At 51.2% G+C, this 18,577-nt stretch overlaps 3 protein-coding genes across 4 annotated transcripts; 2 read left to right on the top strand and 1 right to left on the bottom strand.

The window, feature by feature from the left end:
• Positions 1-577: 577 nt before the first annotated feature.
• Tyrobp (TYRO protein tyrosine kinase binding protein) lies at positions 578-4,560 on the top strand. Its single transcript, XM_028787708.1, has 5 exons — positions 578-705; positions 1,147-1,173; positions 1,309-1,455; positions 2,014-2,057; positions 4,326-4,560. The coding sequence occupies exons 1-5, from the start codon at positions 645-647 to the stop codon at positions 4,389-4,391; spliced, it is 345 nt and encodes a 114-aa protein (XP_028643541.1). The 5' UTR covers positions 578-644; the 3' UTR covers positions 4,392-4,560.
• A 296-nt stretch (positions 4,561-4,856) lies between these two features.
• On the bottom strand, positions 4,857-6,733 carry Hcst (hematopoietic cell signal transducer). 2 transcript variants are annotated; one of them, XM_028787709.1, is made up of 4 exons: positions 6,564-6,733; positions 5,758-5,781; positions 5,255-5,386; positions 4,857-5,014 (listed from the first exon to the last, which is right to left on the bottom strand). In XM_028787709.1, exons 1-4 carry the CDS (start codon positions 6,604-6,606, stop codon positions 4,974-4,976), a joined length of 240 nt encoding a protein of 79 aa, XP_028643542.1. In that variant the 5' UTR covers positions 6,607-6,733; the 3' UTR covers positions 4,857-4,973. The 2 variants fall into 2 exon arrangements, with proteins under 2 accessions (XP_028643542.1, XP_028643543.1); XM_028787710.1 differs by having other exon boundaries at positions 4,857-5,011.
• Positions 6,734-8,631: 1,898 nt separating this feature from the next.
• Positions 8,632-17,244, top strand: Nfkbid (NFKB inhibitor delta). The gene is made up of 12 exons (XM_028787711.1): positions 8,632-8,730; positions 10,342-10,442; positions 10,591-10,651; positions 11,203-11,414; positions 12,385-12,572; positions 12,657-12,762; positions 12,865-13,011; positions 13,126-13,177; positions 13,272-13,420; positions 15,441-15,557; positions 15,795-15,959; positions 16,630-17,244. Exons 4-12 carry the CDS (start codon positions 11,409-11,411, stop codon positions 16,681-16,683), a joined length of 984 nt encoding a protein of 327 aa, XP_028643544.1. The 5' UTR covers positions 8,632-8,730; positions 10,342-10,442; positions 10,591-10,651; positions 11,203-11,408; the 3' UTR covers positions 16,684-17,244.
• The last annotated feature ends 1,333 nt before the right edge of the window (positions 17,245-18,577 follow it).

Genomic DNA, 18,577 nt, shown 5'->3' with positions numbered 1-18,577 from the left:
AACCCCTGGTGAGTACTATGAGGACTTGGTGACTTCACACTTGGGAGTACTGTCATGAGTGCTCCTGCTGGTGGCTCTCTCCTCCGTAGCCTGTGACCATGACAAGAACGAAGATATTGTTATAATAACTAGAACTGATACTTACCAAGGCTAACGAGTGTCGGACTCGGCTCTAGTTATGTCAGTTGGCTAAGACTCTGCGACCCTGCAAAGAAAGTACGATTTTATTCTCAGTCTTTATAGATGAAGAAATTGAGGCACAGAGAGGCCAAGCGACTTGTTCAAGGTTGCCTTGCCCAAAAGGGGCTGAGCTGATTTCAATATTAACACCCACACTCCCTCCTGTTACGAGATTTGCCCTCTATCTGGAGATGAAGATTAAGAACTTTGATGCGTATCTCTGGTCCTTCTTGTTCAGCCCGTTAGGACTGGGGCACAGCCCTCTGGGCTGCATTCTTTCTGCGGCCATGTCTATGCGTCCCTCCTCCTGCTGCTGTCCCTCCTCCTGCTGCTGTCCCTCCTCCTGCTGCTGTCCCTCCTCCTGCTACCGCCACCCACCTCACACTTCCTCCTTCACTCGGTTGGACGTCACACAACGTCCTACTAGCCCCTGGACTGTGGTGTCCAGTGCACGTCTGGTAACCATGGGGGCCCTGGAGCCCTCCCGGTGCCTTCTATTCCTTCCTGTCCTCCTGACTGTGGGAGGTGAGTCGGGCGGCTTCTGTGGCCGCCTCCTGTGTCCCCAGCTCATGTCGGGGCCAGGGCTGGGCAGAGACCAGGAAGGGACAGCACAGACAAAGGGGAAGGCTGGGCGGAAGAAGGTTCCTCTAGAACCTGTGGGTCTCACCCTGAGCTAGAGGCCCCAAGGTTTGGAATCTGGCAGAATCAGTTGTGGGGGACATGGAAGCGCACAGGTATATCACACACACGTTGGTCAGTTGCCTCTGCACCGGCTCCTGGGTGCTGTGAGAAAGCCCTTTCTACCTTCTCCAGTGTCTTCATCCATCAATCTACATCTTTCTTTTGAATATAGAATCTTATATAGCCCAGGCTAGCTTCAGATTTGCTATGTAGTTGAGGATAACCTCAACCTTTCTAGTCTCTGCCTCTGCCTCTCTCAGGTTACCTATTTCTTTTTTTCCTTAGGATTAAGTCCTGTACAGGCCCAGAGTGGTAAGCCATAACACCCCCAGTCTTTCTCTCTTCCCCTTAAAGACCTCCTCAGGCTGTCCCTTTTCTTTCTAGCCCTCTCTCTGCTAACTCCAAGCCCTGATTGTTAACCTGTGTCCCCCTCTTCATCCTCCTGAGATGCTTTCCCGAGATGCGAATGCTCTTCCGTGAGCCCGGGTGTACTGGCTGGGATTGTGCTGGGAGACTTGGTGCTGACTCTGCTCATCGCCCTGGCTGTGTACTCTCTGGGCCGCCTGGTCTCTCGAGGCCGAGGGCCCACAGATGGTGAGTGGGGCTGGAGGGGGCTGGTCTGGGACACGCTGAGAACTGGCCTGGTGGGATGGTAGAAGCTACAAGGTTGTAAATATCGAAAGGGCTGGGGATGGGAGGGCTGGCTTGTTGTTATTGTTGTTTGTTTTTGTTTCTTCCCTTAACGCTGAGGATCCAAAAAGGGCCTCACCTTTGTACTGCAAACGCTCCTACCAACTGAGTTATACCTTCAGGCCAGAAGGCCTGTGGGAGGAGGTTCTGGATTATATATATATAAATTTTTTTTCTGTGTGGTGTGTGTGTGTGTGTGTGTGAATATGCATGCATTTGAGGGTAGTATCTACAAAGGCCAGCAGATGGCATCAGATCCCCTGGAACTGGAGTTACAAGTGACCCAGCCACCCATGAGGATGCTGGGAATTGAACCTGGGTCCTCTACAAGAGCATTATCCGCTCTTAACTGATGAACTATCTCTCCAGTTGCTCAGAAGGACTGGTTTTAAAACAAAAAATAGTCCCAATTCACAGATTAGTCCATCTTTAAACCCTATGTCACTCTCTATCCCTCTACAGGGACCCAGAAACAGCACATTGCGGAGACTGAGTCGCCTTATCAGGTAAGAACAGCAAATTCTTCTCCACCCTTGCTCCTGCCCCATCCTCACTCCCCCCAACACAAACACACAGACACATACACAGACATACACACACAGAGATACACAGACACACACACAGAGACACAGACACACACACACACAGACATACACACACAGAGAGACACACACAGACACACACACAGAGACACACAGAGACACACACACACAGAGACACACAGACACACACACACAGATGTATATACACATAGAGACATACACAGAGACACACAGACACATACATACACACACAGACACACAGAGACACACAGACACACACACACAGAGACACACAGACACACACACACAGACGTATATACACATAGAGACACACACAGAGATACAGAGATATGCACACACACAGAGACACATAGACACACATACACACACACAGAGACACACACACATACACAGACATACACAAAGAGAGAGACACACACAGACATACACACAGACACACAGAGACACACAGAGAGACATACACACACAGAGAGACACATAGACACAGACACACAGACACAGACACACACACACACACACACACACTACCCTTCCCAGAACCTTAAGGTCCTTTTTTCAGGAGCTCCCCCAGTCTTGAAGGCAAAGGAGCATCTGTCAAACATTTGATGGTCAACCATGACCTTTCTGCTCAGCCTCAGATGAATCTCTTGTCAAGATTCTATTCCTCTGTGTGTTGTGTGTGTGTGTGTGTGTGTCTGTGTCTCTGTGTGTGTGTCTGTGTGTGTGTATGTCTGTGTGTGTATGTCTGTGTGTGTCTCTGTGTGTGTGTGTGTGTGTGTCTCTGTGTGTGTGTGTGTCTGTGTGTGTCTCTCTTTGTGTATGTCTCTGTGTGTGTGTGTGTCTCTCTCTGTGTGTGTGTCTGTGTGTGTGTCTCTCTGTGTGTGTCTGTGTGTGTCTCTCTGTGTGTGTATGTCTGTGTGTGTCTCTGTGTGTGTGTGTGTGTGTGTGTGTAGGTTATCGGAGGACATCAAGTCCTATCTTTACCTTATTTTAAGCATTGCACTTATGTTATTATGTATTTATGGGTGTATGTGGAGGGGGTGGGGGTGCATGCTTTGGCAGCCATGTGGGGGTCAGAAGACCGTCTGTGGGGGCTAGTTCTCTCCTTCTATCTTGTGGAACTCTGAACTCTTCATTCTGGCTGTCAAGCTCGGCAGCAAGTGTTTTACCCACTGAGCCATGTCACCAGCCTCAAGCCTCCTTCCTAACCTTTGGGATATGGGTGAGGCTGTGAAACTCCGTCTCTAGGGAAACACACACCCAGGCTGGTCTCTGGTACGTGCTTTCAGAAAGTCTGCCCCTTGGAGCCACAGACACTTATGACCCCTTCTCTAGAAGTCTACCTCCCTCCCTGTAGCCAGCCTCACCCATTCCACTGACTCTGTGCTGGAGAAGTTTTCTTTGAAAAGTATAAGAATCCCTCGATTCTTTCTTTTTTTTTTCTTTTTTCTTCTTTTTTTTTTTTTGGTGAATCCCTCGATTCTTGATTTGAGTATGGTATTTGGTATGGGACAGTAGTGGTGCATGCCTTTAATCCCAGCACTTGGGAGACAGAGGCAGGCGGATTTCTGAGTTCGAGGCCAGCCTGGTCTACAGAGTGAGTTCCAGGACAGCCAGGGCTACACAGAGAAACCGTGACTCCAAACAAACAAATGAACAAAACCAAAAGGAATCTCAATATTGGCCATCTGATGCCCAGAAGACCCTTGGCTGCCCAGTCTCTGAGAGCCAGGAAACTTTAGGGCAAATGTCGGTTTGATTCATTTATCCTTCAATGGCTCGGTTGAGGCCTACATGGATTAACACAGCATCCCAATTGGAGAAGCTTATTTGAAGCAGTTTAACAAAATCATTTGGGGTGACATTATGAAGAGACTGAAGTAAGCCAATATACTGGAGGGGCAGGAAAGAAACTAAAGACAGAGAGCCTGAGACATGTCCAAGACTCAAAGGGCGAGCAAGTTGAAGATCTAGGGGCTCCGTGCTCCAGGCTGCGGGAATTGCATGTGCAAGGGCCCTGGGGTTGGCACATAATGTCCAGGTAAAGGAGCCAGGGAAACACTGAGTGCATTTGAATACAATCTGGTCCTTTTCATGATTTTAAATCTGAAAAAAGCTGCCAGAGACCTTGAAGGTCATTAAGAGGCTAGATTTGTTTTACTTGCTGGGTCCCCTCCAATGATGGCCTCCATCTTTTTTTTTTTTTTTAAGGAGCTTCAGGGTCAGAGACCGGAAGTATACAGTGACCTCAACACACAGAGGCAATATTACAGATGAGTTCACTCAATGCCCATCAGCGACCTGATCCAAGCATTCCAGACGCCTACTCGACAAGCCCTCCCTGGGGTCCGGACTCCCACTGGAATACAGATCCCCAGAGTGCCCTCCCTGAGATACCTGACCTCGTACCATTTCTGTCCCCAAATAAAAATTGGAGCAAAAACAATGGCTGAGTTATGCTAGACCGGGCTGAGGCACTGGCTAACAGTGGGGCCCCAAGAACAGTCTTTTTTTTTTTTTTCTTTTTGGATTTGAGACAGGGTTTCTCTGTGTAGCCCTGGCTGTCTATGTCCTGAAACTCACTCTGTAGACCAGGCTGGCCTCGAACTTAGAAATCCACCTGCCTCTGCCTCCCAAGTGCTGGGATTAAAGGCGTGGGACCACCACTACCCGGCCCCAAGAACGGTTTTAAATCAGGAAACTGGTACCTGGGAAGAAGTCAGACTTTGGGAAGAACAAGTCTAGAGGTATTTGAATCGCTTTATTCCAGTCCCGAAGAAGTGCGTCCCCATGCACGATCCCCCACCCCCACGCGATCCAGGGGGGGAGGGTCAGAAGACAGAAGGTGCCGCGGTCAGGTCAGCCTCTGCCAGGCATGTTGATGTAGACTCTACCATCTTCTGGTGGGTGGAGTAGACAGAGCATGAAGCCTGACCTCCCACCACTCTTCCCATAACTCTACCTTCTTGGGAGACCCCCTGCCTTAGCAGGGGCTTCCTCAGGGGTTCCCCAGACACCTCCACCAGGGTTTCCCAAGCACCTCCTCCAGGGCTTCCCCAGGACTGCCTTCGTGGGACCCCCTTCTTCCCTAGGGACTGCTAGGGGACCTACTCTTCAGGCCCCGCCCAGTGTTGGCTCACCTTGGGCTGGCCTGCTGTGTGGGCGCATACATACAAACACCACCCCCACGATTAGGAGTGACATGACCGCATCTGCAGCCACCAGGCCTGCCAGGAGTGGCAGAGACAGAGGCCCACATCCGGAGCAGGAACCTGGGGGGTTAGAGCCCAGACAAACAGGCAGCTGAGACTTCTGACTCCCAAAAGCTGTGATTTGTTCACAGGGAGTTCCAGCCTCCCTAAATATCCTGGAGACAGGGGGTCGGGTGGGGAGCAGTGGGGTGGGGTCTGAGGAGTGTCAGCTCCCAGATTCTTTGGGATTCTTTGTGCCCTGGGCACACCGGAGAATCTGTTACAGAGAGTCTCGTGGTTCCCATCACTTCAACTGGGTGGTGAAGAGTCAAGATGGGACCTGGAAAGGGTTGGGATCAGGAACATCACACGCCAGGGCGTGCAGTGGGATGGACTTCAGGGTTGCTGGCGCTGCTGAAGTTACAAGGTCAAAGGCTTCTTTCATTCCTCACCTGCGGATGTCTGACTTGCAGCCACTGTGGAAAGACCCGAGAAGGTGGATGGGGGCGGGAGGTACAGGGGAGCAGACCCCAACACCCAGGCTTAGGGCAGGTGGGATACTTGAGTGTAGTGCGAATTTTGGCTTCTTAAAAAACAAAACAAAAAACAGCCGGGTGGTGGTGGCGCACGCCTTTAATCCCAGCACTTGGGAGGCAGAGGCAGGCGGATTTCTGAGTTCGAGGCCAGCCTGATCTACAGAGTGAGTTCCAGGACAGCCAAGGCTACACAGAGAAACCCTGTCTCGAAAAACCAAAGGAAAAAAAATCCAAACAAACAAAAAACAAACAAACAAAAAACCAGTTATGTTATGTGAATACGTTTGTTTTAATCCCAGGTGTAGGATACAGGGCTACTTCAGGTTGTCCGCGAAGTCCCAGAATTCCAAAAGTAAACTATCTTCAGCTGGCAGAATCACGCCCTCCCAGAGGGCAAATCCTAGTTAACTGCCGTGGAAAAGTCCCATATCCCACACCTGGGATTAAAACAAAAACACTCACATAACATAACTAAGTTTTTAAAGAAACCAGAAATTCTTGCTACACTTAAGACCTAACTAAGCTCCACAGTGGAGAGGTAAACTGGAAGTACAGCTGCCTCCTGGGCACAGAGACCAGAAAAGGGAAATAGAAGTGGCTCAGCAGGGCTCCAGAATCCCATGCCCAACCCCCAGGGGGCACAGGGAGAAGAGCTTCCTCTCTGTGCTCCTGACAGCAGATGGCAGCCTTTCTGTCCCTCAACCCCTGAGCACTGGCTTCACCTGGGAGCAGAAGCAGGAACAGGAGGTAGCCTGGAGGGGCCATGCTGGGCTGGGACCTGAAGGAATCTGGCCAAAACTGTGGTCCACGGAAGTCCTCGGAACAGTAGAGGAGCAGAGAGGAGCAGAGAGGCAGCTAGGACGGATGTCACCCCGATGGTGACAATACCACCTACTTCCTGTGTGTGGGTACATGTATGTCCCTAAGACTTCCTTTGGAGAACAAATATGGGGGAGTCAGAGCCCAGAGCAGCTTCTGTGATGATCTCGGTGGAGTGGCAAGAGGGCCATGGTGTGGGCACCAGGAAGCCTAAAGGAATATATTGGAGGGAGAGCCAACAACACTTGGGGCTGGAGGGGCTGTGTGTTTGAGAAAGCGGACTATGTTGACTGTAGTTTCCGGTCTGGGTGAGATTAGAAACATGGAGAGTGGGTTGAGAGAGTTGGGAAGAGCTGGTTAAGGAGGGAGAGAGGGCTGTCTGTGTTTGGGCACACTGACTGGAAAACACCTAACAGATCTCTCTTGGAATGTGAATGTCCACACTTGGGGTTCAGAGTCTAGGGACAAGTCTGGTCCTGACATGTAAATCTGAGAGGGCTGCTGGCTGAAAGACATGTGTAAAGTCATAAACTGGGTAATATCATTAAAGAGGTACACACACACACTGCCAGAAGAGAGAGGGAACCAGCAACCAGCAAGGGAAGCCGAGGATGGAAGCAAGGGAGGAGGAGACCCAACTCCTGGCAGTGTTGTAAGAGAGAGAGAGATTTGGTTATCACAGTTCAATGCCAAGGAAGGTCACCAAGTGGGAACTGAGAATTGTCGGTCCCCTGGTGGACTGGGAATTCCGGTTTGGCTCACACCTCTCTATTCCCAGCGCACAGCCAAGTGTCTCCTTTATGCTAACAGAGTTTTTTAAATCGTGAATAAGTAAGCCGGGCATGATTGCTCAAGCCTATATGTTCAGCACTAGGGAGACAAGTGAGATAAATGGCTGTGAGTTCAAGGCCAGCCTGGCTAAGCAGGTGCACGGCCAGCCCAGCTGCTTAGATGCAGGAAGTCTCAAAAACAAAGCGTTGGTAGGCAGATGGTTCAGCAGATAAAGGTACTTGACCTGTGTTAGAGGCCCATAACCCTCACAAAAAGGCTGGTATCTACTGTAGGCTTCGGAGCACAGGTTGTTCCACCTCCAGGGGAGTGTACACACACACACACACACACACACACACACACACACACACACACTTTTTTTAATGCAAATATTGGAACCAGACATAGCGGGACATGCCTTTAATTCCAGCACTTGGGAGACAGAAGCTGGCAAATTTCTCTGGATTCCAAGGCCAGCCTGGTCTACATGGTGAGTTCTGGGACAGCTAGAGCTACATAGTGAGACCCTGTCTTGAAGGGGAAAAAAACCTGAAAAACAAAACAAAAAAGCCAGTATTGGTAGCTGACATGGCGGCTAACATCTGTAACCCGACATTTGGAAAATGGAAGCAAGAGAATCAGGAGGAGTTCAAGGTTATCTTCAGTTATCTAGCGTTCTAGGCTGACCTGAGGCTACACTGACCTCCCTCCCCCCCTTCACACACACACACACACACACACACACACACACTCAAATCAAAACTGAAACCAAAGGGGTTGAAAAAAAGCTTTATAAATGAAAGTTAACTCTAAAGAATGTAACGGCCACGTGGAAAAGAGAGATTTAAGGCACCCCTTGCCTAAGGACTTCTCCAAGAGGCCATGGGGTCCTCTTCTCCCCGAGAACCCAACAGTACTGGTCTGCTTATGCACAGCCAAGTCAAGGCCTCCAGTATCCACTTGGCCAGAGACTCAGAATTCCGGGTCCCCATGTCCCCTCTAGGAAAAGGCAGGACCCCTAAGCATCTACTTCCAGGAAGACCAGGAGATGACACTCTTCAAAGTCAGCCCCTCCCATCCAGAGACTAAGCTCTGTGGCTTCACCCGGGACTCCCAGGACTGTGGGCGGGGCTCCGCCTTGAAGTGGGCGTGGCCAAAAGCCGAATTTAAAAACTCGCGGGGGACTTGGCTTTGGATCGGGGGACCCGGCGGCGGCTCCGCGGGGGGAAGCAGCGAGGCTGGCGCAGCGCCGAGGCCGCGGCCCTGGGGGCCCACAGTCTACATCTAAGAATCCTCGAGGTAAGGGTTGAGGGTAAAGCGAAGAACGCACCTTTCTGGGTTCTTTGACGGATTGGCTGGAGCGTAAAGCTGGGCCCTGAGAGTTGGGGGTTCTCGACGTTTAAGGGAGCTGGCTGAAGGGAAGAGTCTGGGATCCTGGGCTTCTGAGTCCTGGGAGTGTTGGACATTGAGATATCTGGAACCTTGGAGGTTGGGGTGCAAGGATTGGGAAACCTGATACCGAGGGTTCTGTAAGAGGACGAAGTGACCCGGACTCCTTCACCCAAGGAGGGGGTTGCATTGCATCCTTGGAGTTACAGTTATGGATGCAGGTTTGGGTCTCGGAAGGTCAAGCGCTGGACCTCAGGGGTCCACCCTGGTCGAGAGCAGCCCCGCCCTGGGATTTCCCAGCGCACCCTCGGTGCAGGGTGCCCGGGCCGAACAGGAATTCCCCGTGCGCGGGGATTCCACGGGCGCCGCGCTTCGCTGCGTGCCCCGCCTCCGAGCCAGACACCTGCGGCGCGCGCGCGTGCGGAGCGGAACTGGGAGGTGGAAGATTCCCTTGCGTGAGCGCCGTGACGTCAGCACGCGGCGTCTTGTCTCGAGGGTTTCCGAGTCCGTCCGTCCTCGGCTGGCTTTAACCCTTCTTGCGCTGGCGTCTAAGCTGGGGATTTGCTCTTCTTGGGTCGAGGAAACCGGACTTACAGATCCCAGAGGACGCTGAGGGTCTGTACTCCTTGGGCTCTGGATGAGAGGTTGCCGCGCTTAGGGGATACAGGGGCATCTGCGGGATGGTGGGTCCCTGCTAGTCCCAAGTCTGCCGAGGTGGGGGCAGGAGGTTTGCGACTCCAGATGCTTGGATCTCTGAGGAACTACTCCACTGCTGATTTCGTGGATCCTGGCTGAGAGGATGGAACAGGAGTGGTGATCCCAAGCCAACAGAGTAGAAGCTCACCTTTTTCTGTGCTAAGGACGCTAGGCTTATCCTCTGCCATCCACCCAGCCTTGCTCCCAGTCCCACGTGTCAGATTCTAGAACAGAGAAATATTTTGTTTTGAGACCGAGGTCTCTGGTAGCCCAGGTTGGCCTCTCACTTAGTGTGTAGATGAGTTTGGCCTTAACACCGGACCCTCCCGCCGTTACCTCGAGAGTGCTGGGATTGCAGGGGTGTGCCTCTACCCCTAGTTTAAAACAGAGACATTGGGAACATGGAAATGCCTTTTTAGGAAGTTGAGATTAGCAAATCCCAACCCTCCACTCCAAGTGTTAGGACCCAGTAGCCTAGGTTGGGATTTTTTTTTACGGATGTGGTGATGCTTCAGAGGAATGGGGTGTCTCCGGAGGAGCGAGATGCTTCAGAGAAGCGCTAGCCTCTCCCCACTTCCTCAGTTTCCACTACGGTAGTGGAAACTTGGTACAGAGGAAAAGCGTGGAGTAAAAGGAAGGAAATGGCGGAGGCGGGCCCTGCACTCAACATCTTCTATTGGCTTTGTAGTTCTCCAGTTTTTCCGTGCTCGAGGGAAAGGAGGGCGCCCGCCCACATCCACTCCTAGCCACCCACCGCTGCCGCTGAGGGTGCATTTGGGTGACTTAAACATTCCTGATGACTTCCTTCTGTCTTCCCACACACAGTGAGTCGGCCTGAGCGTAGTCACTGCCCAACACAGACCGTAAAGAAGCTTCTAGAAGAACAGAGGCGTCGACAGCAGCAGCCAGAGGCAATTGGGGTGCCGGTGAGTCTTTGGACATCCTGTTTAGGACAGGAAGCCATATGTGCTGGGGGGAGATGGGAGTTGTAGTTCTGACTCTGATGCTCTACGTGGGGAGGACAGACTTGGAAGAATCTTCCAGATCTATAAATTCATTTTCTTTACATTGCAGGGACACTTCTCCCCTCCTCTGGTCCAGCCGCTGACCCCATCTGTGAACGAGGCAGAGGCAGGTAAAAATGAAAGTTAGCTCCCAGCCCCAGCTTCTCTTAGACTCAGACAACTCAGCTCTTAGAACTTTGGGGACCGAGGAGTCGGGCGGCTCTCATGATTGTTGAGACTTGTGGGAAATTTTGATGGACAGCCCGCCATAGTTCACATACCTGAGGTTGATGCAGGAGGATACCATTGGGTTTGAGGCCACGCTTTTTTTTTTTTTTTTTTTTTAACTAGCAAGTTCCAGGCCACCTAGAGCTATCTAAGACACGTTGTCTTCAAACAGAAAACAGAACAGAAACCCCTGGAATTTGACATCGGTTTTCAGTAGTCCCAGTAATCCATGAATATTGTCCTTCAAGGACCCAGGGTTTGAGACTTCAGGAATCCAAATCCCAGTTGCTTGAGACCAGGCAGGAGACCAGGCTTCCCAGTTTGTTCATGTCCCAGGATTGGAGGACCCAGGTTCTCAGTGTCTCAGGACCTCGGGAGACTCCAGGTTTACTATCCCTGGCCGGGTCTCCAGGCTGTACTAACAGGCTAGTTCTGCCCACCCTCTCGGTTTCAGGCCATACTCACTTCCCTGCCTTTCAAGAGACTGTGGATTCTGGACCTGGCACCCTGGCTCCCCCTTCAGGCTTTGCAGACTGGGACCCTAGCATCCATGCTCCGTATGCCGAAGGTTCTTTCCCGTACTCTGCTTCCGAAGGCTTCCTGACTCCTGATTTCTACCCAGTATCAGACCCAGGCCGCTCAGGCCCATTTCCCCTGGCAATGGAGGTAAACTAAAGAGTGGGGACAGATATTCAAGGGCCCCTAAAAGCTTCCCAGTGGTACTGAGCCTGGTGGTGCAGGCTTGTCATCCCAGCAACTCTGGAGGCAGAGGTAGAAGGATTGCAAGACCTGCCTGGGCTACAGAATGAGTTCAAGGTTACCCAAGGCACACTAATAAGACCTTATCTTAAAAAAAAAAAAAAAAAGGAAAGAAAGGAAGTAGAAAACAGAAAGACTGTTGGGAGTTTTCCTCTGTGGTCCAGCTCTTGCCCCACATGCGTGAGGCCATGGGGTTCAGTCTCCATGAGGTAGGGGTGGGGGGTGGGATGGGTAGGGAGTCTCAGTATTCTGAGATGTCAGGGACTGGTTTAAGATTCCATCCCTGGCCAAATGTACTGGCTTATGCCTGTAGTACCAGCACCTGGGAGGCAGAAACAAGAGGATTATCATGTCAAGCCAGTTAGTTATGAGTTGAAACCAAACTAGGTAGTGTAGCAAAGCAGAAACTGAAACAAGCCGGGCACAGTAGTGCAACCCAGCAGTCGGACTTCTGGGGCAGAATTGCTTCAACGCAGGCCCAGCCTGGGCTTCACAGTGAGATGCTCGTTGAAAAGACAAGAGCACGGGCAGTGGTGGCGCACACCTTTAATCCCAGCACTTGGGAGGCAGAGGCAGTCAGATTTCTGAGTTTGCGGCCAGCCTGGTCTACAGAGTGAGTTCCAGGACAGCCAGGGCTATACAGAGAAACCCTGTCTCGAAAAAAAAAAAAAAAAAAAAAAAACAAAACAAAACAAAAAAACAAGCCAACAAATAATAATAATAAAGGATCCCATTTTCCCTTGTGGCAAAACAAGTCCCACAGTTTAAAATCAGTCCGCATACACAGAGTCCTGGCCTCACCCATTTGACTAGGTGCTGTGTTGTGTGTGATGAGAATTCTCAGGTGACTGACTCTTCCCACCTCTCTACCCATCAGGACTCTCTGGATACCCGCCTATGTCCTGAGCCTTCCCTGTCACAGGTCGGATCCTGGAGAGTCTCTAGTCTCCCCTCAGGGTCCCCACAGTTGCCTCCGCCCACTGGACCCTCCCTGGAGACAGCCCGAGCTCACATACTGGCTCTGGGGCCCCAACAACTGCTGGCCCAGGATGAAGAAGGAGACACGTGAGTATGGGGGGACATGTTGATCTAGACCCTTTGCTGGCCTGCTGGTGAAGGCTGTTCTCATTGCTGCTCCCCCCTCCCCAGGCTCCTGCACCTGTTTGCTGCTCGGGGCCTGCGCTGGGCAGCATATGCTGCAGCCGAGGTGTTACAGATGTACCGACAGCTGGATATTCGTGAACATAAAGGCAAAGTAAGGGCCAGGTGTCCAGACTTCTGCAGTTGGGGGAAGAGGGCTCCTGATTTCAGAGGGAAGGGCTCTGGGAGTCCAGGCTGATTTTATTGTGACTTACAGACACCTCTCCTGGTGGCAGCTGCTGCCAACCAGCCACTGATTGTGGAAGACCTGCTGAGCCTGGGAGCAGAGCCTAATGCCACTGACCACCAGGGCCGTTCTGTCTTGCATGTGGCCGCCACCTATGGACTCCCAGGAGTCCTTTCGGTATGTCCAGTTGGCAGATCCAGGGGTGTCTGCGGTGGGCTGGTTATCCAGATCCTGGTTTCCAGGACCGTGTTTAGGTAGACCTGCCCATAGCTCCCTTTTTTCTTCTCCCAGGCTGTGTTTAAGTCAGGCATTCAAGTGGATCTGGAAGCCAGAGATTTCGAAGGTGAGCTGGTCACGGCCAGGGCTGATGTGGCAGGCGGGCTGGCTGGACAGGGCGGATGCTCAGGTGCAAGTTCCTCACCGTGTACATTCCACAGGCCTCACCCCGCTCCACACGGCCGTCCTGGCCCTCAACGCTGCTATGCTCCCACCTAGTGTGTGTCCAAGGATGCTGACTTCCCAAGCCGGAGACAGACTGGCTTGTGTGCAGATGTTACTGCAAATGGGTGCCAGTCATACCAGCCAGGTAAGCTTGGCTGGCACTGAGCAGGGAGACCGGCAAGCAAACCCATGGGGAAGTGGGGGAAGTGTGTACAAAGGGCCGCCTAGATGTCCAGGGGCTAAATGTGTCATCTCATGGGAAAGCCCGAGTGTCTTCCTTCACTTGCCTGAGTCCTGGTTGTCTATGTGGTTATTACTGATCTTGGCTTAGATTTATCAAGCACCGAGTGACGTAAATCAGCTCTTTGCCCCCACCCCACCTCTTCAAGCATGTGTTCTATTCTCTATTCTGCTGAGAAGGAAACAGATGCCCTTTAGCATTTGTGTGGGAGAGGGGATTAGAACCCCAGGAGAATTCTGACCCTAGAACTGGGCTCCACCATTCTGTTCTCTCAACCACTTTCCCTTTGGATTTAATGTTTTGGTTGGTACTGGGGATTTAACCGAGGGTCTGGTGCAGGCCAGGCAAGCTCCTCACAAACCCATATTATTATTTTTTTTTAATTATTATTGTTGTTGTTAATATTTTAAGACACAGTCTCTTTATGTGGTTCAGGCTGGACCTCAAACTGACCATCTCCTACCTTTGCCTACCAAGTGCTGGGCTGATAGCCCCGGGTCACCAGGGGTCAGTCCTTCTTCTAAGCTATTTTCAATCAAATAGAAGCATGTGGTTATTTCCATAACTATTGGTCCTTCTTTCTTTCTTCCCTCTTTTTTTCTTTTGGTGCTAAGAGTAGAACCTAGAGCCTCTTCATGCTTATTGCAATGGGAGAGCCCCTGCCTAGAATCCCCCAGTGAGGGGCTGGGGGCGTGGCTCAGTGGTAGAGCCCCTGCCTAGAATCCCCCAGTGAGGGGTTGGGGGCGTGGCTCAGTGGTAGGGCCCCTGCCTAGAGTCCTCCAGTGAGGGGCTGGGGGCGTGGCTCAGTGGTAGAGCCCCTGCCTAGAATCCCCCAGTGAGGGGCTAGGGGCATGGCTCAGTGGTAGAGCATTTGTTCATGATGCTCCAGCAGAGGGCAGAAACACTGGAGATTCTAGGCTCCTTGAAAGCATGTGGTAAAGTTTCAGTATAGAAATCTATTTCTGGGGCTGGAGAGATGACTCAGTGGTTAAGAGCACTGGCTGTTCTTCTAAAGGCCCTGAGTTCAATTCCCAGCAATCACATGGTGGCTCACAACCATCTATAATAGGATCTGATGTCCTCTTTTGGCGTGCAGATGTACGTACTGATAGAGCAGTCATACATGAATTTTAAAAGTTTTTTTAAATTTTAAAATTAAAATTAATTTAAATTAAAAAAAAAATTTTAAAAAAAAATATTTTCCTCTAAAACAGCAGTTCTTGACCTGTGGGTCATGACTCCTTTGGGGATCACATATCAGATATCCTGCTTATCAGATGTTTACATTACAGTTAATAACGGTAGCAAAATTATAATTAGGTAGCAGTGAAATCATTTTATTGTTGGGGGGTCACTGCAACGTGAGGAACTGTATTAAAGGGTCACAGGATTAGCAAGGTTGGTTGTTCTGTATATAGACTTGTCTCGGCCGGGCAGTGGTGGCGCACGCCTTTAATCCCAGCACTTGGGAGGCAGAGGCAGGCGGATTTCTGAGTTCGAGAGTTCGAGGCCAGCCTAGTCTACAGAGTGAGTTCCAGGACAGCTAGGGCTACACAGAGAAACCCTGTCTCGAAAAACCAAAAAGAAAAAAAAAAATAGACTTGTCTGTTGAGTAACACCACCCAGCTTCTGTGCTTACGGTACAGTACCATTCATATGAGACAGGGTGCATCTTACTGTGTACAGTAGGGCGCCCGGTGACCAGGACAACTTCCAGCCCAGAAAGTTCCTTGGAGACACTTGAGCTGGAAAGTTTGTCATACTGAACGTGCAGTTTTATGACATATATGTTACAAATGGCCTCCGTTAGCCATGTTCTTCCTACGTAGTGTATAAGGCACACGTCTGTGTAAGGCATCCCTGATGGCTGTCAGGAGCGGGTGTGGACGGACAACTGGCCTGACCTCTGCTGTTCTTCCCCTAGGAGATCAAGAGCAACAAGACCATTCTTCACTTGGCTGTACAGGCTGCCAACCCCACGCTGGTTCAGTTGCTCCTGGGACTGCCGAGGGGGGACCTGCGGGCCTTTGTTAATATGAAGGTAGGATAGGCGGAGATGATTTGAGATCTCTAGCAAGGGGCAGGTGGCCATCAGGGCCCTATGAGCTGTGGATGTCGAGAGGGAAATACCCAGGCTGTGAAAGGGGTGTGAACCACATAGTGGGGTGGGTGGAGGTGGGTGAAGGGGGTGTATGAGATACAGATGAGGCAGGATCCAGGTTCAAAGATCCGGGTGCTTGCGTCTGGGTCCCCATCAGTCCTCCCTTTGTTGTTACAGGCCCATGGGAATACTGCCCTCCACATGGCAGCCGCCCTGCCCCCTGGGACGCCCCAAGAGGCCATTGTGCGGCACCTGCTGGCAGCTGGAGCAGACCCAACGCTGCGCAACCTGGAGAACGAGCAACCCGTTCACCTGCTGCGACCTGGGCCGGGCCCTGAGGGGGTGAGCACTGGTTTGACTTCTGAGCTAACTGGGGGGGGGGGTCCCCCAAACTCCACCCAACCCTCATGTAGAAAATGATATCTGGTGTCACAAGGTGACTCTTCAAAGAGTGACCTATTCTGAGTACCACCCTCCTGTCATCCCAGCCACTCAGGAGACAGAGTTTGAGCTAGCCTGGCCTACAGAGTTAGCCCGTGTCTCTGACCCTAAAGTCTGACCCTTTCCTTCAGTATTATGGCTCCTGTGACTTCCTTTCTTTGTACACTCAACCCTGACTCTTGAGCTGAGAGCGTGGCCTTTGGTCCCCCAGTGAGGCCTCTAATTCCTGTCCATAACTCTGGATTTTGATCTTAAACGTGATTTCTAACACTTGCCTCTGCCCCTTTGACTCCCAACAATGCTGACCCCAACTCCAACCAGCAAAACCCTCTTGGCTCTCTACCAGAATCTGAGCAAAGGTTCACCCCCAAACCTACATGGGTTTCAGTGTATAGCCCAGGATGACCCCTGACTCCCGGTTCTCTTGCTTCAGCCATTCCAGGTAGTAGTGGGATGGACCACCACACATGACCTCAACCCCTATCTTGACTTTAGATCTGTGCCTCTCCCAGCCCCTGAGAACCCCTCCCCTAATCTCCCCCACGTCTCACTCCGCCTTATTTGTCCCCAGCTCCGGCAGCTGTTGAAAAGGAGCCGTGCGGCACCCCCAGGCTTGTCCTCTTAGGACCGAAACCCAGAACCTGGACTGATTTTTCCAGTCCCCACCGTCCCGTGGGACAGTCAGCGTATGCCCATGTCGCAGATAATATGTGTGTAATATCCCGCCATTAGGGTCTTACATTAAAACTCCAAAGTGGCACTGGGGGAGGTGAGCAGTCTCCCAATATTTGGGGTCTGTTTCACCTCCTCCCCCGACAAGGGGCTGCCTTGATGATTTCTGTGAAATCGAGCCCACTTGATTGTTTCTGTGAAACACTCTAGAGACCTTTAACTCTTTCCTACCTGGATCGGTCACGATCACCTCCTCAGACTCAGTCTTACACCCCAGAATCCCCAATGGAGCTTCCATGGGATTTGAGGCGTCCCAGGTGCCCAGTCCCCTCACGGTTTCTCCCCAGGACCCGTACCCTCAGATGTTGAAAAGGCGTCTGAGATTAACGTGCCCTGAGTCCTGGCTCCACTGTCATTTAGAACTCGGTGTCTCAGATGCTAGCGTTTCCCGTAAATTGTTCGCCTTGGTCTGTGTATCCCTGTGGCTGCCAATTAAACTCATTTTGGTCTCAGACTGTGTGGTGTCATTCAGAATGGGGGGGTGGGGGGTGGGAGAGCAGCACTGAAAGGCCGCAGTAGGATGCTAGAAATGCTAGGAGTCAAAGGTCAAGGTGCTGTCAGACCTAAAGCCTGAAAAAGGCACTTTGAGGTTTAGTAGACAGCCATCCCTTCCTGATACTGTAGTTCCAGACAACCGGTACCCAGTCCCCTCAGAAAGCATGAGAAAACCAGCAGATTGTGGTGGTGCTCACCTTTGATCCCAGCACTTGGGAGGCAGAGGCAAGCAGGTCTCTGAATTTGAGTCTAGTGTGGTCTACATAGTAGGTTCCAGGGAAGTCAGAGTTACGTGAGACCCTGTCTCAAAAAACACATCAAAAGATGTGAGGAGACTTCAAAGCCAGGGAGCTTACCAGGCTAGGACCATGGATCAGCAGTAGTGTCCTTGCTTAGACTCCTCCAGTGAGGGGCTGCACCTGCCTAGAATCCCCCAGTAAGGGTCTGGGGGCGTGTCTCAGTGGTAGAGCCCCTGCCTAGAATCCCCCAGTGAGGGACTGGGGGTGTGGCTCAGTGGTAGAGCATTTGCTTAGAATCTACCAGGTTGGGGATAAGGCTCAGTGAAAAAATATTCTGCATTGTGTTGGCAGGGATGGTGATAACATGCCTTTAATCCCAGCATTCAGGAGGCAAAGGCAGGCAAATCTCTGTTTAAGGCCAGCATGGTCTACCTAGCAAGGTTAAGAACAGCCAAAAAATACATGTGAGACCTTGCCTTAAAAACAAAGGAAAGCGCCTTTAATCCCAGCACTTGGGAGGCAGAGGCAGGCAGATTTCTGAGTTCGAGGCTAGCCTGGTCTACAGAGTGAGTTCCAGGACAGCCAGGGCTACACAGAGAAACCCTGTCTCGAAAAACAAACAAACAAACAAACAAAAAAAAACAAAGGAAAGAACAAACAAAAGCCCTGTGTTCCATCCCTAGCCCTGGCCAAAAGCCAAATAAAAAATTTGGGGGTTGCTGTGTGTGATGACTCACACACCTTTAGTCCCAGCACTTGGGAGGTAGAGGTAAATGGATCGCTTTGTGTTCAAGGACAGTTTGGTCTACAAAGTGAGTCCAGGACAGCCAGGGTTACACAGAGAAACTGTCTTGAAATAACAATTAAAGAACAAAAGGAAGGAAGGAAAGAAAGAAGGAAGGAAGAGAGGAAGGGAGGGAGGGAGGGAGGGAGGGAGGGAAGGAGGGAGGGAGGGAGGGGATGATGGCACTGTCCTGTAATTTCAGCACTCAAGTTTGAAACAAGCCTGGACTACTGACAAAAAACTTAATTTTGTTGTTGTAATTAAAAGGA

This window comes from Grammomys surdaster, unplaced genomic scaffold (genome assembly GCF_004785775.1).
Source record: "Grammomys surdaster isolate TR1022 unplaced genomic scaffold, NIH_TR_1.0 125671, whole genome shotgun sequence".
Lineage (NCBI taxonomy): Eukaryota > Metazoa > Chordata > Mammalia > Rodentia > Muridae > Grammomys > Grammomys surdaster.
The sequence above is the reverse complement of the archived record's forward strand: the minus strand, read 5'-3'. Positions and strand labels throughout refer to the sequence as shown.